Raw genomic sequence first — 25,308 nt, forward strand, 5'->3', positions numbered from 1 at the left:
AGAAGAGGAACGGGAGGGAATTTTTTCTACTGGAAGGAGAAATCGATATTCATGCCATCAGGTTGGAGGGTTCCCAGACAGAATACAAAGTGTTGCTCCTCCAACCTGAGGGTGGCCTCATCTCGGCACAGGAAGTGGCCATGGACTGACATGTCGCAACGGGAATGGGAATTATAATGTTTGGCCATTGGGAAGTTCCGATTTTGATGAATGGAGCATAGGTGCACGACAAGGCAGTCCCCCTATTTACGACGGGTCTCACCAATGCAGAGGAGTCTGCATCAGGAGCACCGGACACAAGAGACTCGCAGGTTTGCAGGTGAAGTGTTTCTCACCTGGATGGACTGTCTGGGGCCCTGAGTGGAGGTGAGGGAGGAGGTGTATGAGCAGGTGTAGCACTTGGCAGCTTGCAGGGATAAGTACCTGGAGGGAGATTATAGTGGGGAGAGATGAATTGACAAAGGAATCACAGAGGGAGCGACCCTTGCAGAAAGCAGAGAGGGATGCGGAGGTAAAGATATATTGAGTGGTAGGATCTCTTTGGAGATGGCAGAAGTAGTTCCTCTGATTGCTTCTTTCTTCACTTTGCAATATTAATTTGAGTCTAATTCACATCATTTCCTTTTGTAGCATTTTGTCATTACCATATCCTCTCATGAAAGAGAAGAGTATGTTTGGCCCATCGAGTTTCTGATGGCCCATGGCCCAATCTCACTCCACCACTAATTTTCCATTGTAACTGACCTCCACCCATTTTCCCCAGATTCTAGTGCTCTCCCCCCACGTTGGCGATAACCTGTAGCAGACAATTAATTTACCCACCTATAAGTGGGAGGAAACTGAAGCATTCAGAGGAAACCCAAGCAATTACAGGAGAAGGTAAAAACCCCACCCAGACAGCGCTGAGGCTAGGATTGACCCTGGGTTGTGAGGTTGCAGCTTCATTTCTGTCCTGCTAATCCTCATTTGTTAAGGGTTCTGATGTTTATATGGGCCTTGGCATCACTATCCTGCACGCAAAGACATAGGGCTGTGCCTTCATCCGAATTTCCTCAGAGATCGCGAAATTGCTCTGCCATCGTGAGCTCATTGGCAAGAGGACTGCTGGCAGCGGAGGCTTGGGTTTCAGCACCGTGGATGGACTTTAGAAACTCCTAAGCCATTAGATATGCTAAATGCGTTACTTGTCTTTTGTCAAAGGCACCTTTGGGGAAAAGTAAACACTCATTATACACCGGAGCTTGGATGCTCTGTGTGACCCAGCACACTTAGCAACAGGCCAAAGCCCAGAGTCAACTGTGAAAATGTGTTTCATCCAGTTTCTCTGAATGGTAATTACTTCCATTCACCCTGTAAATCTCCGCCCCCGTGGCAACCCTGGGAGAACAAATGTACGGCAATTCACTACAGTGAAGCGGGAGCAACTGCAGAGATGATCTGAAAAGGACCTGGATTACTTAAACAATAGACTGGCATCTTCCATTCTGCAAACTCAGTCAAATAAAACACAGCAGTGTCGCGAGTGTGTGTGTGTGTGTGTGTGTGTGTGTGTGTGTGTGTGTGTGTGTGTGTGTGTGTGTGTGTGTGTGTGTGTGTGTGTGTGTGTGTGTGTGTGTGTGTGTGTGTCGGGGGGGGCACGGACATAAAGTCATAAAGAGTAACTTTTTTTATCGCATATACAGAGAAATACATCATTTTGCAACAACAACCAGCACAGTCTGGAGATGTGCTGGAGGCAGCCTGCAAGTGTCAATATACTTCCTATGGCAACATAGCACGTCCACGATTTAATAAGCCGAACCAGAACACTCAGAGGAAACTTACACAGTCACGCAAAGAACATACAGGCTCCTTACATACAGTGGCACGAATTGAACCCTGATCTTCTAATTGCAATCACTGTAAAGTGTTACCTATGTGTTATTGTGAGTGTGTGTGCGTGTATGTTTGTATATTCTGTATGTGTATGTGTGCGTGTGTGTGAGTATGTGTGTGTGTGTGTGTATGTGTGAGTGTGTGTGTGTGTGTGAGTGTGTGTGTGTGTGTGTGTGTGTGTGAGTATGTGTGTGTGTGTGTGCATGTGTGAGTGTGTGTGTGAGTATGTGTGTGTGTGTGTATGTGTGAGTGTGTGTGCATGTGTGAGTGTGTGTGTGAGTATGTGTGTGTGTGTGTATGTGTGAGTGTGTGTGCATGTGTGAGTGTGTGTGTGTGTGCTTATGTGTGTGAGTGTGTGCATGTGTGAGTGTGTGTGTGTGTATGTGTGCGTGTGTGTATGTGTGAGTGTGTGTGCATGTGTGTGTGAGTGTGTGTATGTGTGTTTGAGTCAGTGTATGTGTATGGATGTGTGCGTGAATTTGTGGGGGTCTGTGAGTGTTTATGTGTTTGTGTGTCACTGCAAATATATTTCTTCGTGTTTGGTTTGTGTGTATCTATGTATGTATGTTTGTGCACGTGTATATGTGTGTGTATGCATGTATGCTTTTGAAAGCAAAGAGTTTCCTTGCCTCACTGCTGGGTCTGTTGCAGAGCAAGTCACGGAGATTGATCGTTATTGACTATCCATTGGCATCACATCAGACAATCCGTAAACAGCCCCTTTGACACCCCCCAGCTCTGCACTGACCATTAAGCACCACTACACCAAAACCATTTTACTTGTCAGACCACCCCCCCACCCCCAGAGCTCCCTGCACATCACTGAACCTCCAGGCAACACCCACACCTGTGACAATATACAGAAGCCAATGAGCACCCCATCCTTGTGAGGTAAGTGAACCTTGTAACTGACAGGATGGGAGAAGGTAAACCAGATGGACAGGGATCTTCTGCTATCTGGTAGTTTTATGCTCATGTCTCAGTGTTTTCACACTTCATCCTTGGGATTTAGTTGTGGCTCTGTCTCAGAGAAGATGGGTGTGTGTATTTACCTCTAGTGGAGAATTCGCCCCTTCATTACCACCTCCGCAGCTAATGGAGCGAAAATTCAAAAATCTGAGCCACAAAGGGATTTGGGAGTTCTTGTGCAGGATTCCCTAAAGGTTAATTTGCAGCTTGTCAGTGGTGAGGAAGGCAAATGCGGTTAGCAATCATTTCAAGAGGACTAGAATATAGAGCAAGGATGTAATGTTGAGGCTTTATAAAACACTGGTGAAGCCTCTCTTGGAGTATTGTGAGCTGTTTTGGGCCCCTTATCTAAGAAAGGAAGTGCTGATATTGAGAGGGTTTAAAGGAGGTTCATGAAAATGATTCCAGGATTGAAAGGCTTGTCATATGAAAAATATTTGATGACTCTGGGCTTCTAGTCATTGGAATTCAGAAGAATGAGGGGTGATCTCATTGAAACCTATCAAACGTTAATAGCCTCAATAGAATAGATGTGGAGGAGATGTTAGAATATTTCCTATAGTGGGACAGTCTAAGACCAGAGGACGCTGACTCAGAATAGAGTGGTGTCTTTTTAGAACAGAGATGAGGAGGAATTTCTTTTGCAGAGAGTGGTGAATCTGTGGAATTTGTTGCCCCAGGCAGCTGTCATTGCCAAGTCATTGAATATACTTAAGGCAGAGGGTGACAAATTCTCGATTGGTCCGGGGCATGAAGGAATACAGGGAGAAGGCAGGAGATTGGAACTGAGAGGGAAAATGGATCAGTCATGATGAAATGGTGGAGTAAACCTGATTGGCCAAATGGTCTAATTCTGCTCCTATGTCTTATGGTCTTAAAACTAACTTGTTTCACTTTCCCAGATCAGGTGAAGGGTCTTGGGCCTGAAACATTTACCACCTCCACAGATGCAGTCTGAGTGTTTCCACCATTTGCTGTTTTTAACCGTACTGATGTCAGTTTGAACAGGGCACCTCGGTACCACACTTACTCAATATGCCTACTGTTTGTACATCGGTATGGGTGTGCGGAAGCCTGTCAGCATGATTACGATTGAATGCACAGTGCATGCATTCATTTAAATGCATTAGTGGCTGTTTCAATGTGCATGCTCAGGGATTGTTGAGTGTAGACTTAGATGTGTGAGTGTGTGTACAATATATGAATGCATGTAAAAGCACGTTTACACGTGTGTGAGCATGGGTCCAAGGGAATGATTGGGCGTGTGAGTGTGCACAAGTACAAGTGATTATGAGCAATTGTTAGTAACACACACAAAATGCTGGAAGAACTCAACAAGTCAGGCAGCATCAATGAAAAAAGCAAAGAGTCAATACTTTGGGTCCAGACCTTTCTTCCGGACTGAGATGGAAGGGAGGAGATGCCTGAATAAGAAGTTGGGGGGGGGGGGGAGAGGCTAGCTGGAAAGCAACGGGGAAAGACAGGTGGGTGGGAAAGGACAAGGGCTGGAGAAGAAAGAATCTGACAATAAGAGAAAGGGAAAGAGGAGGAGACAAGGAAAAAGGGAAGGAGGAGGGGAACAACAGAAGAAAGGAAAGGAGGAAGGGGACAATAGGAGAAAGGAAAGGACGAAAGGGACAATAGAAGAAAGAGAAGGAGGGAAGGGATAATAGGAGAAGAGGAAGGAGGGAAATTGTTTCTTTGTGTGTGTGAACATGAGTATACTGTACATTTTGACAGAGCAGCTGGTTTGGATTGTATATCTCATTTCACATTCTACCTGAGGCATGTGTTGAACTCATTGACTGATGGCCCCATCTGTTTAAGAATGTACTCGGTGATGAGGTTGCTCTGGGGTTCGACAGCACATCCCTCACCCTCTGCCTGAACCACCGAGCGGGCACTGCTGCCAACAGAGACTCGGAGCAGAGCTTATCCTCTTGGCAGTGTGTCCACTTTCTCCTGGTGCTGCCTCGTCTGATTAAATACCAGTGAGAAATTACACTAACCAGGTTTATACTCCCTGGAATTTAGGTACTGTACCGAAGTAAGGACTGATAAATACTGGCCCTGTCAGCGGTTGTTACTGGGCAAACCACCTAGAGGCCTGTGTTCAAATCCCACCTTGCTGGCTGGGCAATTTGACGTGTGAAAGAAAAACTCTGACCATTGGTGAGTCACAGAGTCATGCAGCATGGAAACAGGCTCTTTGGCCCAACTGGTCCATGCTGACAAAGATTCTTCAGCCCAGCTTTGCCCACTTTCCCTCCAAACCTTTCCTATCCACATTCCAGTCCAATTACACTTTAGGTGTTACCTTTTGACAGTAACCACTTCCTCTGGGTGAATAAGTTGCCCCTCAGGTTTCTTTTAAATTTCTCCCCCTCTCACCAACCCTGCGAAAACGTTCACACCATCCATATCCCTCATAATCTTATGCATCTCCACAAGATCATTCATCGTTCACTTACATTGCAGTGAATCCTCCAGCTGTACAACCCTCATTCCTCTAGCCATTCCCTTCCCAACCTGTTCAACCTCTCTCTCCATAACTCAGTCCCTCAAGTTTCCCGGCAGCGTCCTTGTACATCTCCTCTGCACCCTCTGCAGCTTGATGGCATCTGTCCTGTAGCAGGGCAACCGAAACTGAATATCATTGACATGCAAATATCCTTCAAAATAGCCAAGTAAATCATTCGATTTGAGGGTAATGAGGGAAGAGGCAGCCAACACCCAAATCCATCAACGTTAATGAACAAATAAAATGAAGCTAATTCCACTGATGGGGACTGGATTAGACCAGGGCTTTTTCAGGAGAAAAGCCAGGAAACACATCTGCATGGTGAGGGTGGAGGAACTCTCTTCCAGAAACGGTTGAGCTGCTAAGCCAGCTGTAATCAACGGCTGTATTTTTTTTAACAAAAAGCATGAATTTATGATTTTCAAGAAAAAAGATTAACCCTTGTGCGTACGATTTCATTGACCCCCTTTCTGGGAATGCGACAGTGGGCACCAGGAGCTATACTTGGGCAAGACGGAGGCACGGCTGGAGAAGAAGCTTCAGTCGCCTGGTCACAACCTCCAGTGCTGAATGTGCGAGGTTACTAATGCCTCCAGGTGCTCTGGTTTCCTCTCATGTCCGAAAGATGGTAGCAGAACGGTAGCGTAGTGGTTACCACAACACTTCACAGTGTTCAATTCCCACCACTGCCCGGAAGGAGTTTGTATGTTCTCCCCGTAACCACACGGGTTTCTGTGTGCTCCAGTTTCCTCCCACAGTCCAAAGATGTACTGGTTGGTAGGTAACTGGTCATTGTAAATTCTCCTGTTGTTAGGCTAGGGTTAAATTGGGGAATTGCTGGGCAGTGTGGCTTGAACAACCAGGCCTACTTTGTGGGACTAGGGATGCAAAAGGAGATCAGGAGGAGAGAGTGAAGGCTGCAGACAGAGAGGGAATGCCAGTGGAAAAGGAGACGAGAGCAGAGAAAGGAGACTATATTCAGAGAGAGGAAAATGGGGGTAGAGAAGGGAAACCAGGAGGTGAGAGAGGAGACAAGGCAGGGAGCAAGGAGCAGGGAGGGTGATCATTTCCATGGCAGGCTCAACACTAACAGAAGGAGAGGATCTCTCATCATGACAGGATCTTAATTACGCTGAGAGCAACAACAGTAAGTGCGTCTGCTACCTCCATGGAACTTCAGGTCATTGAATGCACCAGACCTGTGGAGAGCAGAGCCACGCTGGAAGATAGCGGCATCGCCTGATCATTTATTTTCCTGCCAGTTAAGCCTGCCTTACAATTCCTTCGGCTCAATTAGCTGCTGTAATTGGCAGCAGACACCCATTTAAACCCAGTCACTTGGAAGAACCTCACCACAGGACAGAATGCACTGACAAGAGGATAGGAACAGGTGTGAGGACTTTGTGCCAGCCTCCCATACACTCTGTCCACTAGAAATTTCAAGGCATTGAACAGGCTATTGCAACTCATTAGATGTCGGGGAGGGCCAGTCAAACCCAACTCAGCGGGTGAACACAACCATCCTGTCGCTGCGTGGCAGCCAAGCACCTACTTCTCACACTGATCTCAAAGCAATACAAGTTACTAGTGAAACCCAGTCAAACAAGAGAGGTTCTCAGTGTAATCCCTCCTCCACCACTCCATCACCCACACCTTCCTTCGTCTGGGTCCCTTCTCCCCATCTCCCTTTGATTTCATTATCAGCCTTTCTTTCCGATCAGATTCCCCTCTCACCGCCAGCTACCTATCACTTTCTGCTCTTCACTCCTCCATCTCCCCTCCTCATCTCGTTCCACCTATTTCTTCAGAATCAGGTTTATTATCACCGGTATGTGTCGTGAAATTTGTTAACTTATCAGCAGCAGTTCCATGCAATACTAGAAGAAAGTACAAGATTTACTAGAGTGTTACCTGGGTTTCAGCACCTAAGTTACAGAGAAAGGTCGAACAAGTTAGGTCTTTATTCTTTGGAGCGTAGAAGGTTGAGGGGGGACTTGACAGACGTATTTAAAATTATGAAGGGGATAGATAGAGTTGACATGGATAGGCTTTTTCCATTGAGAGTAGGGGAGATTCAAACAAGAGGACATGAGTTGAGAGTTAGGGGGCAAAAGTTTAGGAGTAACACGAGGGGGAACTTCTTTACTCAGAGAGTGGTAGCTGTGTGGAACGAGCTTCCAGTAGAAGTGGTAGAGGCAGGTTCAATATCGTCACTTAAAAAAAAATTGGATAGGTATATGGACAGGAAAGGAATGGAGGGTTATGGGCTGAGCGCAGGTTGGTGGGACTAGGTGAGAGTAAGCGTTTGGCACGGACTAGAAGGGCTGAGATGGCCTGTTTCCGTGCTGCAATGGTTATATGGTTACTAAGCAGACTCAGTCTCTTCTCCACACAACAGGGGTAGCACAAGAAGAGACCAGTCAGCCCATTAAGTTATTGCCTGCTTCTGCTATGGCCATACCAGCAGTTCCATTCCCCTGCTCACGATCATGCAAATACTTCTCTTCCCAACACTGATCTGACTCACTTGTGGAAGATAAACATAACATTGTGTTTCTTGTGCATGAATCACGACGAGTTAGCAAATGGCACATTGACCTTTACTGCAGGAGCGTTGGAATTAAGAGACAGGAAAGTAAAGTGCAACTGGATGTTGGTGTGGCCACACCTGTAGAATACCATGCTCCACTTACCTCTCAGTCTGTTGTCACCTCTTAACCTCTGTCGCTACTTTGTCCCTCTCCTCCACTATCTATCACCCTTCGTCACCTGGATCCACCACCCCTTCCCTCCAACTTGTTAAACTACTATTTCTCCTCCATATTTCAGACCAGATTAAGGGTCACGATATTCTCTGCCCATTTCCCTCCATACACTACCTGATATGTTGAGTTCCTCCAGTATCTAGCCTGCTGCTTCACCTCCAGCATGTCATTTCTCCTGGAGTACTGTGAACTGATTCAAGATTCAAGTACTCAAGTGCAATTAATATCAAAGAATGTATGAATTATACAACCTTGAGATTTTCTTGCTCACAGGTAGCCATAAAGCAAGAAAACGGAAAGAACCCGATAAAAAAAATAAAAAAAATAAAAGACCCACTCTTGAAGCACGAGAGAAAGAAAAAAAGAATACAAGTCATGCGAACAATTGAAGCAAACAACAGCATTCTGAACCAAAGATGAGTCTTCAGATCTCAAGTCCAGAACAGCCTGAGGTAGGCCCAAAGCCTCGCTTATCAGTTCATCGTATTAGAAGGCACGGAACACAGCAGCCTTCATAGCCTCAGCACCATGGAGATGACCATCATGGAGAAGGAGTGAAATCGACTCTCTTCCTGACTGAAACCCTGTCTTTTCAGTCTATCTGGGCCAACATTTAAATTGAGCCAATGACGGTACAGCGAAAAGGCTCTGGTGCCCTGGAGAGAGGAATGAACAACATGGAGAGCAAGCAAAATCGGTTTCACCTCCGATTTGGGCCAGCATTTGAATCGTCTAAACAGTGCACTGTACCTTGCACTAGGATCCAGGCACTGGGGCTAGACCACACTGCCCAGCCACTTGCTCCGGGCTCAGACTTCGTCGCCCAGCTTAAAGCCACTCTTAAGCTCTTCCAATCAGCTCAACACTCAGAGCAAACCAACCTTGCACCTGGGCTAGTTAAACGAGCACCGAATCTTCTCTGCCTGGGCCCCGACTTCTTACAACGTACCTCAGAAAAGGTATTTTTAGTTAAGTTTTTAGTGGGATTTCTTAGCTTTTTATCAACCAGAATGCTGTCACACAAGTTCAGCAGCACTATCTTAACCAGAACTATTTTGGTCTCCTCATGTAAAAAGTTTAGTACTGGCATTGGTGGCCATCCGAAAGAGATTTACTGGGCTAACTTCTGAGATTATTGGGTTAGCTTATCAAGAGTGGCTAAGCAAATTAGATCTATATTCTTTGAAGTTTCAATGAATGAGAGGTGATCTAACTGAATAAAGTAAGACCATTTGGGGCTTGACATTCCACTAGTGGGAGGATCTTGAACATGGGAGCATAGGAGGTGCGCAGAAATCTCTTCTCGCAGTGGATGGTGAACCTCCATCCAAAGGGTTATACAGGCAAGATCATTTGCGTACTTAAAGGGGGGGGGGGGTAGGTTTTAAGAGATCATGGGATTGAGGGCTAAGGTGAGGTGTCAGCGATGGGAAGTTGAGACCTGGGGACAGATCGGCCATGAACATATTGATTGATGGGGCAGGCACAAGGGGCTGAGTGACCTTCTCGTGCTCCTATTTTCCCATGTGCTTACTGAAGGAGAACCACGGAAAGCTTTACGTTCGAGACCTTCACTGCTCAGTTCTGTTGGAAATTCAGAAGCGATTTCTTTAGCGTGGGAGTGCCAGGAATGTGGGGCATTCGTTCAGGAGCTGTGTAAAGGTAAAAGCGAGAACACCGGGGGGGGGGGGGGGGGGGTTAGGTGATGACCAGGTGGGCTGAATGGTCTTTTTCTGAGACGTGGCTTCTATTGCCTTTGGCAAGAAATAGGGTGGGCGACATGCTGGTAGATTCAGAGACCTGGGTTTAAACCTGAACTCCGCCGGTGCTGTCTGTGTAGAGGTGTTAATGGGCATGTGAAAGAGAACGGGTTACAGGAAAATAAGTGGACTAATGCAATTGCTATGGGAGCAGACATAGACTCGGTGCGCTGAATGGCCTCCTTCTGTGTTGCAATGAGAGATGAAGCATAAGAATCTGAAAGAGCACTGACTTTGGGATTTACAGTCTTAGTTTTTTATTGTTTTCAGCTCTAGGGCAAGAACTCACCAAATGTCTGCCATACCCAACACAGACACAGCAACGCCTGAAGCTCCCTTAATATCACACTGGAATTTCACAGGAATCAGTGAGGTTATTACGTTTCTTCAAGGCAGCTCTGAGCACATCCTTGAACTTTCTCCTCGGTCCACCTGGTCACCTCCTCCCTGTAACGGAGCTGGGAAGAGAGAGTCTCTGCTTCGGGAGTCTGATATGATGTATGTGGATGGCTGCCCAGAGTAACTGGCCGATTACAGCCAGGACCACCATGGGTGCGGGTCTGAGAGTGGTCCAGTTATTTGAAGTACAAAGCGGGCAGGGATCACCCCTGCTTTTGTGGCAGCCTCTACCAGGGTTGGAAATTGATTGTCACAGTCAGCGAGCTGTTGGCCGTCGCGGAGCATGGGGCCAAGACCGTAAGACTGATATTTGCATACACCTCCCACCCCTACGGTCAATGGAGAACTTGTAAAGTATTGCGATATAACAGCCATCTGGCACACAGCATGCTCCCAAAAACACCAAACTGGTTATGACCATGATGCTAATGCAGGGGTTTGGGAAATGCCCAGCTTTTGATATATAACAAGAACTTCTAGCAACAGAGAGTGCTGGAAACACTCAGTGGGCCAAGCCACACATATGGAGCATAGAACATAGAAAAGTACAGCACAGGAACAGGCCCTTCAGCCCTCAGTATCCGTGCTGACCACGACGTCCAATTAAACCGAAGCTGCTTGCCTGCACATGATCCTGCATTCCCAAGTGGCAGCTGAAATGCTTCTCGATCACTGCTATCATGTCAGCTTCCACCACCACCTTTGGCAGTGTGCTCCAGGCCCTTGCTGCTTTATATAGAAAAAACACACCTTGTATACCTCCCTTCAACGTCCCCCTCTCACCTTAAAGCCATTTATCATTTCTACCTGGGAAAATGACTCTTTTCTATGCCTATCATAACTTTAAAAACTTCTATCAGGTCTCCTCTTCAGCCTCCAATTTTCCAGAGAATAATCCAGGTTTATTCAGCCGGTCCCTGCAGCTGATGCTTTCTAATCCAAGCAGCGCCCAGTTGATACTCTTCTGCCACTTCTCCAAAGCCTCCACATCCTTCCCTCCTCTAACACAACTCCACACAGTGTGGTGAAAGGAGAAACCCGAGTTAACAATTCAGGTCGAAGACCCATCTTCATGAAGTTCTGACAAGAAACTGTCTCTCTCTCTCTCTCTCTACAGATGCAGATTGACCCGTTTCCAGCATTTCAGTTTTTATATCAGATTTCCACCATCTGCAGTTTACACTTTGATTTTCTTGTAAGCTTTTAGAATGTTCCGATATCGCAGACTGCAGAGCCCCCAGGATTGTTAAGGACCCTTCCAGTCTACCCCACAATCTCTTTGACCTCAGGCAGAAGGTACCACAGAATAAGAACAAGGACTTGGGCTGGGTAACAGCTTCTTCCCCCAGGCTGTGAGACTTTTGAACACCCTGCTGCCACCCAGTACACATTATTTATGACAGCGCCAGTAGCATTACACTGCTGTATATTTAACTATATGTCCTATATGCATTTTATGTCAACATATACATCTTCAGAATATATTTTTTATTATCTATTAATATTATTGTGTTGATATTATTTTGTATGCTGAAGGTGATATATGTACTGTGTTTTGGACCTTGGTCTCAAAGGAACGTTGTGTTTTTTTAGCGGTAGACGTGTGTACAATTGAATGACCATATATTGGAACCTGAATTTGAACCTCAGATTAACTCCTCATCCGCAACAGGAGATCAAAGAAGTGAGAATAGGTGGCAGGGATCTCTCAGCACTGCACTGAAATATCTGCCTCATGTCCATACAGGTCTCTAGAACCCGGCTTGCACCCACCATCTTCTGACACAGAGAGAGCTGCAGTGAGAACCAACAACAGACACTTGATGTTTCCCACTGGTGAACGTGATCATGGTCTCATGCCTGAACCCAACACACCGGATCTCTAAACTCTAGGAACCAGCTTCCTACAGAAAGATAACTATGTTGGACAAAAATGTCAGATTACGTGGAGATAATTAATTGCATGAGTTCATGGCTGAATCTGTTGACCACAGGCTAATGGCATAAACATGATGCCTCACACTATCCCACGCTATGCTAAACTCAGCCCTCCCATGCATTCCCTGATCTCGCTTACACCACTTTGTCTCGCGAGCAATATAATATCACATCACAGAGCAGGAAACAGGCTGTTACAAACTATCGCACCAATGACAAAAGTTCCTGAAAGTGGCCACAGCCTCTGCAGCTCCATCGCTGACAACCTCACCTGTGGATGGTTCTTACGTCTGTAGAGCGTGGCCCATTCCGGACCGGTAACCACAGCCTTGGGCAAGAGCAGTTCATGAGATTTTGTCTCATAGCTTGGGTGTCTAGGTGGAGCCAAGCTCTACAGATGTAGGAGTAACACCACAGAGAACAATGAGATCAGTTCTCTTCCCACACCCATTGTGGGAAGAGAACACTGTGGACCATTTAGAGGATTCCCTCTGGATCCGGGCACTTTAGTACCACACACTGCAAGACTGGTTGAGAGTGAGAGCCCGATGTGTGAGTTCAGAGTGGATCACAGACCAGTCTCCAGTTCCTTACGCAGCCCACACATCCAGATGACAAAGCAGCAGCACAGTATTGAGAGAAGGAAGAAGCTGGAGCTGCTTAGCACATACTAGAACTCGTATCTTACCTTCTGCAGGGCTTGAGCTGAGAACTGTAATCCAGCAAAGGCAGAGTGTCCACCAAAGGAAGCCCATTGTCGCTCGTTTGGTCCACGCGCACCGCCCCGTCGTCGGCCAGTCTACCACGGGAAGGTTGCAGGTTTGGAAGCAGTGGTCCTCAAACCTAAGATGGAGGAAAGCAAGGATGAAAGGTTAGACTTTAACCAAAGGTCACTCTAGTCTAAAGATACCAGAGCATAGGTTGATCTCAGCAAAGGGGAAAGATGGCCCTGAGCGCTGACAGAGACGTCTTTCAGGAAAGCTGCAGGAGTAAGCAAGGAAACGTGTCTGGAACAAGGAAGCTATAAACAGTACAACTGTTATACCCCTGCCAATCATCACTCACAATACAGGGTGTAAACCCCTGCTCAGTGGTCACACAAAGTAGGCTTAGAATAAGCAAACTGAATTGAATAACAGTCACAAGGCAGTACTCGACGGTAACAGATTTAGTCAAGATTAAGAAGGACAGATGAAAATGAGTAATGTTATTCAGCCGTCATAGTCACACATTGAAGAATTTAAAGATTATGTCCACATTTCATTATCTGATACTTGATTAAGGCTGGGGTTTTTGTCTCTGTGCTGTAACACCAGAGAATTATTCCAAGTTCACTCATGTAAACAGTACAGCATCTGTATGAATTCACAGCCTGTTGTAACTCAAGTTTCTTCAAAGCGAAAAGGCCATAAGTCAAAGGAGCAGAATTAGGCCATTTGTCCCATCAGGACTGCCCCACCATTTGATCATGGCTGATTCCTGATTTCCCTCTCAGCCCCATTCTCCTGCTTTCTCCCCTATAAACGTTCCACACCCTGAACCGATCAACCTCTGCCTTAAAGATGCCCAATGACTTAGATCCCACAGCCTCCTGTGGCAATGAATTCCATAAATTTACCACCCTCTGGCTAAAGCAATTCTTCCTTATATATGTTCTAAAAGACACCCCTCTATTATGAGGCTGTGTCCTCTGGTCCTAGTCTCTCCCTCTATAGGAAACATCCTTTCCACATCCATTCCATCTAGGTTTTTCAACATTTGAAAGGTTTCAATTAGATTCCCCCTCATTCTTCCAAATTCCAGTCAGTACAGACCCAGAGCCATCAAACGCTCCTCATATGACAAAACCTTCAATCCCAGAATCATTTTCGTGAACTCCTTTGGACCCTCTACAATGTCAGCACATAATTTCTCAGATGAGGGGCCCAAAACTGATAACAATACTCCAAGTGAGGTCTCACCAGTGCCTTATGAATCCTCAACATTACAGCCTTGTTTTTGTATCCTAGTTCTCTTGTAATGAATGCTACATCGCATTTGCCTTCCTCACCACTGCCTCAGCCTGAGAGTTAACCTTCAGGGAATTCTACATGAGGACTCTGCTCTCAAGATCCTTTGCACCTTGGATTTTCGAATTTTCTCCCCATTTTTAAAAAGAGCAATGTTATTTCCTCGTTCTCCAAGAACTAGTCTAGGAGCCGTGTATTCAGTGCCATGTGTTTATTACGGTAACCAGTCACAGTAATGGGGGCGTGGTAAATGCGAAGGGAATAAGTTTTGTATTCATGCTTATTTCATGGCAGTTTGTAGCTTGGGACCATGCAAGTCATATCTTTGTTGATCGCTGAGATAACACTCAATAGTGCTGAACTGTTATGTTTGCCAATTGCTAACAAAGGATCGAAGTAGGGAATTTGACTCTTTGGAGCAATCACTGGAGCTGTGGGTGTGTCACACAAGTATAACAACTCTGTCTGGGGTTGCAGGCTGGCGACAACGCTTGGTTTTGATACTAGATCAATTTTTGCCGCTACAACGAGAAAGCAACATCGGTCGGAACTACAAGTGTTTCATCGAGGATCGAAGGGACTGTTCCTTTGCCGTAGCATTCTTAATCTCAGTTCAGAATCAGAAACAGGTCTATGATCACTAACTCTGATGTGTGAAATTTGCTATTGTGCAGCAGCTGTACAAATGCAAAAACGTAAAGTTGCTATAAATTTCAAAAATAAATAAATAGTGCAAACAATAAAGAAGTATCAAAATGTTCCTGAGTTCATAGACTGATGGCAGAGGGGAAGAATCTCTCCCTGAATCATTGAAATTGGGTCTTCAGGTTCCTGTTCTTGCTCTTTGATGGTGGTAATGAGAAGAGGGCATGTGAGGATCCTTAATGATGGATGGCACATCCTTGAGGCACGGCCTCTTGCAGATGTCCTCAGTGAGATCTATAGTTGAGATCTCAATACATCTTAGATGTCGGATACTCTCAGCTGCTGTGGATTAAACGTTTTCTAGAATGAAACAGGGTGGTGATGCATCATGTCGGTTGGCTCTGGGGCAGTAGGATACTGGTACCCAGAGTACACTGAAATAAACCATGTCACTAGATCTAGGCAGCCAAGAAGCAGAAAGTTACAGTTGGCAATTACTGTACAATGTGTTGGGGAAGTTTTCACACCTCTAGTGGGAATATAACACTGAGCATGAACTGTGCAGCAAGCTAGAAATCACAAGTATTGACTGGAGTAAGAGTGGTGAAAAAAAACATTATAAATGTTACATGTCATTTAAGTTAAATAAAAGTTCTTGCCAGCAATTGCTCTTGCTTGGGTTTAAGTTCAGGGGAAACAAAAACTAAAGTGTATGGATTTAAGGTGAGAGGGGAAGGATTTAAAAGGGACCTTGTAGGGCAACTTCTTTATGCACACCATGGTGGGTATATGGAATGAGCTGCCACTGGAACTGGTAGAGGTGGGTACAATAACAACATTTAAAAGATATTTGGACAGGTACATGGATAGGAAAGGTTTAGCAGGATATGGGTCAAACGTGGGTGAATGGATTTGCTTAGATAGGAACCTTGGTTAACGGGTCTGTCTCTATGCTGTATGACTCAATGCCCTACACGGATATCATGGGTAACACTAATATTTATTACCCAACCCTAGTCATCTTGATCAGATGAAGAAGAGGGAACCACAGTATTCCGCCGAGAGTAGGGATTCCCAACCAGTTTTTATGCTGTGGACCCATACCATTAACCAAGGGGTTCGTGGACGCCAGGCGCGGAACCCCTGGTTCAGAGTTGTCACTGGGTAATGACAGAAGGTTTCACTCCTGATGGTCCATCTGTAGGTCACATAGCTAACTCCAAAACGTGACTTAGACCAGCTTTTTAATTATATTTCAGATTTATTTAGTTACTTCAAATTAAACTCCCTAAAGAGATTTGAACTCATTTTCCCCAATCCGTTGGTCTGGAAGTCTGACTGCTGCTCCAGAAACTTAACCACTACACCCTGACCTTTCCAATGAAATAGAATCAAAGTGAAAAATTAACACTGATTCCTTCTCCACAGATGCTGCTCAGCTTGCTGGGTAATTGCAGCAGTCTCTGATTTTGTATGTACTGCTTGGATATTTGAGGAGGTGTTACTGTTCAGACTAAAGAAGGTAGTCCTCTGATTAAAATCAAGCAATGCTATATCCACAAAAATTTTTTTAAAAAATTGCCAAGACATATTGGTTTCAGCCTATAAATCCAGCCTAGCAGAATAATGATGAAAGTAACAGGATTTCGAGAGACACAATGTCCCCGGTAGGGTACTAGTTAGCACGAAGCTTTACAGTACCAGCGACCAATGTTCCCTATAAGGTGTGCATGTGTGCGTGCGTGCACACCTCTCTTGCTACTAGTGCACAAGGGAACTTAAACTGTGTACAAAAGGCTGTCACCCTTAACCTCATTGGCAAGTTAAGTATATATGATGATTCTACACAATCATATTTCCTTTTCCATTTCCTGGTACGGACAGTGTTGACAATATGGAGTTTGCAGATTTATCTGCAGATTTTAGAACTAACTTATTGATACTGTTTTTATTTAAGAAATTATAAATTCACCATGTTGAATTCCAAAGAAGTGAAGGGTGTGAAACACTAAAGAACTGCTAGTTCATTTAAAGCGGAAGGGCTTAATGAAACAGTAAAAACTACACTGAAAGCTCACGAGATCAGGGAAGTACAGCTACGAGAAATATTTATGTACAATACAGAATGTGTATTGTCATGATGCCTAAGTTGCTGGAGAATTTGCAAATAGGAAGAGGTGGAGTGATATTTGGAAACTTGACTTTTTAAAGTGTCATTTAGCAAGCAAATCACATATGGATGGTGTGCAAAAGTTCCGGAGAGAAAATCCTTCATTTCCCGCTACAGGCCTGCTACGTATGTTTTGTGAGAGTGCGGTTGAATGAGAGCAAAAATGATCAAAACCAGTGGAGATCAAAGTCCTTATTGACAGAATTTTGCTAGCTGTTAAAATGAATACCTCTATATATATAAAATTCAGTGCACACATGTTGCAGTCACCGGGCAAAAAAGTTGCACGGCACAAGATTTTTGCACACATTGGTCATTACAAATTAGGGAGAATGTTGCCAGTGAGCCAGGTTCAATTCCCGTTGTTTGTACGTTCTCCCTGTCACCCTATGGGCTTCCTTCGGGTGCACTGGTTTTCTTGTACAGCCCAAAGACACATATGTTGAAAGTTGTCTTGTGATTAGGCTAGGATTAAATTGGGGGATTGCTGGGCGGCGTGGACTGAATGGCCAAAAGGCCCTACTCCATGCTGAGTCCCAATAAACAAATAAATAACAGCAGGTTCTGGAAATCTGAAATAAAAACAGAAAATGCAGGAAACACTCAGCACGGTGGAAAGATAGATAGATAGATAGATAGATACTTTATTCATCCCCATGGGGAAATTCAACTTTTTTTCCAATGTCCCATACACTTGTTGTAGCAAAACTAATTACATACAATACTTAACTCAGTAAAAAAAAAATATGATATGCATCTAAATCACTATCTCAAAAAGCATTAATAATAGCTTTTAAAAAGTTCTTAAGTCCTGGCGGTAGAATTGTAAAGCCTAATGGCATTGGGGAGTATTGACCTCTTCATCCTGTCTGAGGAGCATTGTATCGATAGTAACCTGTCGCTGAAACTGCTTCTCTGTCTCTGGATGGTGCTATGTAGAGGATGTTCAGAGTTATCCATAATTGACCGTAGCCTACACAGCGCCCTTCGCTCAGCTACCAATGTTAAACTCTCCAGTACTTTGCCCACGACAGAGCCCGCCTTCCTTACCAGCTTATTAAGACGTGAGGCGTCCCTCTTCTTAATGCTTCCTCCCCAACACGCCACCACAAAGAAGAGGGCGCTCTCCACAACTGACCTATAGAACATCTGCAGCATCTCACTACAGACATTGAATGACGCCAACCTTCTTAGGAAGTACAGTCGACTCTGTGCCTTCCTGCACAAGGCATCTGTGTTGGCAGTCCAGTCTAGCTTCTCGTCTAACTGTACTCCCAGATACTTGTAGGTCTTAACCTGCTCCACACATTCTCCATTCTCTCAGAGAAACACCCCAGAGTTAATGCTTGAGGTCAAAAGGTCCAAGACTCTGTTTCCCTTTGCTTTTGGATCTGAAATGTTAACTCTGTTTTTGTCCCCACAGATGCCCCTTGAACTCCTGAGTGATACCAGAGTTTTCCGTTCCATCTCTACCCTTCAGGTATGTGTAAATGATCCAAAGCCATGCTGAAAAAATCTCAACATGGCTCTGATCTGATTAAACTGGCGATATTTCACTCCGACATAGGAGGCCATTCAGTCCACTACATTTCTACAGGCCCTTAATAGCAGTCTTATTCCCTGATTTATTTCCCAGGCTGGCCTCTTACCTATTCTCACCTGCCTGTCACCTCCCCCTGGGTCACCTCCTCCTTCCCTTTCTTACACAATCCACTGTCCTCTCCTATCAGACTCCTTCCTCTCCAGACCTTTATCTTTCCTACCCACCGGGCTTCACGTCTATCTCGCATCCTTCCCCTCTCCTCACCTTTTTATTTTGGCTTCTTCCCCTTTCCTTTCCATTCTTGAAGAAGGGTCTTGGCCTGATTACTCTTTTCCATTGAAGCTGCCTGACCTGCTGAGTTCCTCCAACATTTTGAATGCGTTGTTTTGGATTTCCAGCATCAGCAGACTGCCTCATGTTTATTATTTCCACAATGATCTCTTCTCTTTCACATGCCTAACTTCATCTCTCTGATTCTCCCGCCCACGCCAGAGATAATTTACAGTAGCCAATTAACCTCCCTACCACCACGACAGGTTCAGATTCAGATTTATGTATCCCATGCAGACTGAAACATGCAGTTAATAACTGACACAACCTGGGGGCAGTCCATAAGTGTCGCTGCACATTCCTTTGCCAACGTAACATGTCCACAATGCTTGGCAGGTCAACACAGAGCACAACAGGCAACAAAGCCACGACAGCAGAAGAAGCCACTTTCCTACCTCCCACCATCCCACACACAAAGGCATTCTTCCAACACCAGGACGGGCCTACAGCCTCCAGTCTCCAGGCTTCATCCATCAGGCTTCAACGTCTGGGCTAGCAATCAATCTCCAATCTTTGCTACTAACCCCTGGATTAGCCGATGACAGGACCCTGAACCCCAGGCTTGCCAACTGACCGGACCTTGTGCCTCCTGCTTGCACGGATGTCTGGTCACTGGCCTCCGAGCACCGAGCGGAGACCCCGGACTCCGGATGCCCTCTGTCACCCAATCGCGTCACTGGCCTCCGAGCACCGAGTGGAGACCCGGACTCCGGATGCCCTCTGTCACCCAATCGCGTCACTGGCCTCCGAGCACTGAGCGGAGACCCGGACTCCGGATGCCCTCTGTCACCCAATCGCGTCACTGGCCTCCGAGCACTGAGCGGAGACCTGAACTGCGGATCTTCTTCATTACCTGTCCACCTTGCTGGGCTTTGAACACAGAACACGGAGTGCGGAACAGAGGCCTGACCTCAACCTCCATCACATCACTATCTCTAAACCCTAACCTGAACTCTAACCACCTCTACGAACATAAACAATAACGACTATATCTAAGTCCCAATCTCGACGGAGACCTCAGCTCGGTGCCATGTTTGTGATTGAGAGGAAACCTAAGCACAGTGTATTAATATTTCAGCAATATTTGAGTAATATTGTAAATATATTATTTGGTTAAGCATTCTTTGCTAGCCCACATAATTCATTACAGGTTAAATGTAAAAGTACATGAATGATATACAAAATTACATCAACACATCATATGTGAGTGCTTTGCTAAAGAAAAACTAAGTAGATACGTTTTCCCGGCTCCTGTGTTTTCTTTCGATTAGTTTCCGGAGTTACAAAACATAGTGGCGATGAGGAAATCTTAAAATGAACTCAAGACGGCTACCTACCACAGTATAATTTTTCTTCAGAAGGAGAGTGAGATGGTAGGGTTAAGAAAAAGGCAGAAAACGGACAAAATTAGCAAGCAACAAATACAACCACGAGCTCATAAATAGTGAGTAGTAGGTGATAATAATTAAATGGACAAAATAATAAAAGCAGGAATGGGAGGCTACATTGGAAAGATAGACGTGTTCAATTGCACAACAGATAACCGGATGATGTATACTGAGCGAATTAAGCATTATTTGAAGCAAATGAAATAGCCAATGAAAAACAAGTGCCAGGGTTGCTGAGTGCAATAAGTGGAAAAGCACACAGATTGCTTAGATGTTTAACTGATCCAACCAAACTAGCTGAAATGTGCTTTGCTGATATTGTGAATGTAATTCGGGAACGTTTAGAACCAAAACCATTGTTGATTGTAGAATTCTTTAGATCTTATAAGTGGAATCAAAAGGAAGGGGAGTCCATTTCAACTTTGTGGAATCTTACAAGAAAGCATTCAAAAGCGGCTCCTAAATGAAGCACAACTCACATTTAAAAGAGCAGATGGAATCACTATAACAATGGAAACAGCAGCCAGCGATGCAGTTGAGTTGCAGTCAGGAATAAAAGTGAATGTGAACAAAGGTGGAACATCTAAGCCGAAAGATGCCTGGCCAAACCGATTCCGATACCACTCTCGCAGTACATACACCAGACCAATGCAGGCTTAAAGACGAAACTTCAAGAAAATGCAACAAAGTATGACAGATATAAACAGCATGACAGGCAGACAAAAAATGGACTGCACAGGGAAGAGAAAAAGAGTCATTGCAAAAGTATCAAAGATAAAAAGAGCACTGATCTGCATGCTGTTGATGAAAGATCTGATAATGATGAGAGTGACACAGGACTGAGCAGCCTTGAGATTTACAATGTGAAAACTGACAAGAGACAAGCAATATGGCTTGCAACAGAAGTGAACAGCAAATTAATTAAGACGGAATTGAACTCTGGCTTGGCTGTTTCAGTCATTACACAAAACAACTTGGAATAGCATTTTAAAGGTACTGAACTGAAGCCTTCAGATATCCTACTAATACTGGAGAAATGGTAACTCCTGTGGGAATGGCATTAGTAACAGTGAAATACAACAACCAACAAGCCACAGAGGGCTTGTATGTGGTAAATACACTGGGCTAGCATTGTGGGGCCGAGATTTGCTGAGACAATTACAACTTGATCGGAGATCCATCCACCATTTTGTACGCCACATCCCCAGCAATAGAGTCAACTGAAAGTGAATTAAGAAGGTACCGGATGTTGACACGCAGTGTTCAAGGATGGCATCGGAAAACTCAAACATATCAAGGGTAAAGTAGTGTTAACTGAAAAGGCTGTATCCAGGTTTTACAAAGCCCGTCCGGTTCCTTATGCCACCCGTGATAAAGTAGCTAGTGAGCTGGATCACATGGTGTCTGAAGGAATTCTTTCCAAGGTTGAGTGGACCCCCTAGGCAACACCAGTGGACCCAGTAGCCGAGAAGGATGGGTCTGTCAGGATCTGATTTTTAAGGTCGCGATCAACCCAGTACTGAAAGTAATCAATACCCTCTGTCCAGGATAGAGGATAACTAGGCAAAACTTTTGTGAGCAAACTACTTCAGCAAAGAGGACTTAGTTGAGGCCTACCTGCAGATGGAGGTTCAAGAAGAGTTCGAAGTGTTTCTCACCATAAACATGCACAAAGGACTTTATCACTATAATAGGCTTATTTTTGGAGTAGTATCCGCAAATGCACTCTGGCAGAAAGCTATGGACCAGGGCCTGCAAGAATGCCCAGGCACTTAACGGTACCAGGATGACATCATTGTCACTGGTAAGGATGTTAAGGAACATCTCCAAAATCTCAAGCCAGAGTTGAAAAGATTAGAAAATTACAGGCTTGGAGCATGACACGACAAATGTGAATTCTTTTAAACCAAACATCATTTAGTGATTGACACACAAGGATTTCACAAATGTGCTGAGAAAATTCAAGCAATGGGAGACACCCCAAGATCAAATACCGTGTCTGATTTGGTCCTTTTTAGGATTACTGTAATTGGTTCTTGCCAAACCTGACTGCTGTGCTCTACCCCTTGAACTCATCACTACAGATCAGGAAGAAATGGCAATGGACAAAGCAGTGTGAGGTTGCTTTCCAAATGCCAGAGGAAATGTTGACATCAGGCTCTGTACTCACACATTATGATCCACATCGAGTGAAGCTTGCCTTATGGTAAAAGTGCAGTCATGTCCCATGTTAAGACTGATGCAAGTGAATGCCCCCTAACCTTTACATCCTGTTCCCTTACTACTGCAGAGCAAAATTGCACACAAAATGGCAGAGAGGCCTTGAGTCTGGTATGGGGTGTAAAGCCATTTCAACCAGTAAATGTTTGGGAGACAGCTTACCATCAGTACTGATCATCAACCACTATTAACAGACACAAAATGCTTAAAAGGCCTCGGTCCAAAACATTGACTGTACTCTTTTCCACAGATGCTGCCTGGCCTGCTGAGCTCCTCCAGCATTTTGTGTGTGTCGCTTGGATTTCCAGTGCCTGCAGATTTTCTCTTGTTTGTCATCAACCACTAGTGTCCACTTCCCATTCACAGGAGGCTGTTCCGCTAACATCAGCAGCACGAATACACAGATGGGCTCTGTTTCTTGGAGGACACAATCATAAGATAGAATTCAAGATGACAATCAATGATGAAAATACCGACCGATCTCTGGGAAAAAGAAATAACTGAGAAAATTACAATTGAGACAGCATTCAACTTATGTGGGGATTGACAGTTGTACCGTCCAAGCTGAGAGCTGAAGTGTTGGAGGATCTACATGCCGGTCATCTAGGTATGGTCAAAATGAACGTGGTCTGGTGGCCTGGGGTAGGTCAGCAGATTGGGCAGTTTTCCATGCACTCTTCAGGATGCCAACACATGCAGAAGATGTCATCCATCCCTGGAGTGGCCTGTATTGTCCTGGCAGAAGGTTCATGTGGATTTTGCCGGACCATTCATGGGCACAAATATCTTGGCAGCAGTGAACGCGGCTACAAAGTGGCGGGAAGTGTTCCCAGCAGCCTCCACAACAGCCTCGCACATTGTTGATGTGTTGAGAAATCCCTTCTCAAGGACTCTCAGGTGAACGTGCAAACTCCACATCGATACCACACAAGGATAAACCCAGACTGTTGGCACATTGGGACAGCAGCACAATGGGTAGCCCCATTGTGATCATTACCACATTTCTATTTACAAAGTGGCTCCAGATTCTCTACGTTAAAGCAGTGACTGCCCTTCTAAAATGGAAGTAATGTCATCTCCTGAGACCATATAAGCGTGTAACAGAAAGCTGTGTCTTACTCCATCCCACGACATCTAAACTTGGTGTAAGAGGCAATGGGCTATCGTTTTTTATCAGGTCCCACTGCCAAGTATGATCAGTGCTGGGGGAAGCTCTGAAAAAGAAACACACAGCATCTCGTGGCCGTATGGAAAGATAAACGAGTGACACTGCAACGTGACAGGAAGACACATGCCGCATATTGAATCACCTCTGCATTTAACAAAATTACTCAGTACAAGATGTGGATGTGGGCAATCGGTCACTGCACAAGGAAAGATAATTGCATCCCCGCAGGGATGCTGGGAGCTCCTAGACTGAAGAGGGGCTGGAGACCAGGTTAAAGGACAGCCATTGCTCACTTCCACAGGACATTCCTTAAAGACAGAACGAGAAGGACACGGGGGATCGTGACGTCCAGTGGATCTGGGGCTCGGGGATGAATCAGCTGCTGGTGCTCAAAAAGGACACGAAGAGGGAAGCAAGCCCTCAGCACGCCCCAGCCATCGCTTCCTTAGAACAATACTAAAATCCCAGCAGAAGCACAGATCTCCCATGCTCAGTAATAGCTCACTTTAATGCCAGTGGGGGCCTTCGCAGACGCAGGTATTTAAAAAACATCTTTTGAAACAGACAGGCCTTGAATCATAGCTGAGAAACTCTGCCCAGAGCCACGGCTGCTGTTGCGGTGTGGATAATTAAAAACCCAGAGAGCACACCGCAGGGTGGGCAGTTATTGATCTGTACCAAAGATGTAATTGTGTGCTCTCATGGTACAGGACAAATGATGCAGTATTAAAAGAAAAGCACCTGGGTTTTACAGGCAGAACAGCACAACACGGTGATGTATCCAATAGGTTGTCACGTGTTACTGCAGCAAGAACACAGACAACAGCACTTTCGAGAAGAATGTACAATCCTGCAGGATGAATGGATTGACAATTTGGTTAACCACAATGGAGAGGAGGTGGCGTCGAACTGCAATGTTCACGTGACACTGTAAAAGGGAAGCAGAAAATGGTGGAATGCAGCAAATCAGAATGGACGGGCGACAGAGTGTGTCACAGGGAGTGTATCGGGGGAGAATTTGCAGTACAGTGTATCAGGGAGAGGGTGTGTGGTACAGTGTATCAGGGAGAGGGTGTGAGGTACAGTGTATCAGAGAGAGGGTGTGTGCTATAGTGTAACAGTGAGAGGTGTGTGGTACAGTGTATCAGGGAGAGGGTGTGTGGTACAGTGTATCAGAGAGAGGGTGTGCGGTACAGTGTATCAGAGAGAGGGTGTGTGGTACAGTGTATCAGGGAGAGGGTGTGTGGTACAGCGTATCAGAGAGAGGGTGTGTGCTATAGTGTAACAGTGAGAGGTGTGTGGTACAGTGTATCAGGGAGAGGGTGTGTGGTACAGTGTATCAGAGAGAGGGTGTGCGGTACAGTGTATCAGAGAGAGGGTGTGTGGTACAGTGTATCAGGGAGAGGGTGTGTGGTACAGCGTATCAGAGAGAGGGTGTGTGCTATAGTGTAACAGTGAGAGGTGTGTGGTACAGTGTATCAGGGAGAGGGTGTGTGGTACAGTGTATCAGAGAGAGGGTGTGAGGTACAGTGTATCAGGGAGAGGGTGTGAGGTACAGTGTATCAGAGAGAGGGTGTGTGGTACAGTGTATCAGGGAGAGGGTGTGTG

At 45.3% G+C, this 25,308-nt stretch overlaps 1 protein-coding gene across 12 annotated transcripts in view; it reads right to left on the reverse strand.

Annotated features, from left to right (window-relative positions):
* Window positions 1-25,308, reverse strand: part of adgrl1a (adhesion G protein-coupled receptor L1a) — a 654,463-nt gene that overhangs the window by 415,543 nt on the left and 213,612 nt on the right. For all 12 annotated transcript variants that reach the window (XM_073069264.1, XM_073069261.1, XM_073069260.1 and 9 more), the window contains exon 3: window positions 12,916-13,070. In XM_073069264.1, the coding sequence (XP_072925365.1) occupies window positions 12,916-13,070 (155 nt within the window). The remainder of the gene's footprint in view (window positions 1-12,915; window positions 13,071-25,308) is intronic.

Source organism: Hemitrygon akajei, chromosome 16, assembly GCF_048418815.1.
Source record: "Hemitrygon akajei chromosome 16, sHemAka1.3, whole genome shotgun sequence".
Taxonomy (NCBI): domain Eukaryota; kingdom Metazoa; phylum Chordata; class Chondrichthyes; order Myliobatiformes; family Dasyatidae; genus Hemitrygon; species Hemitrygon akajei.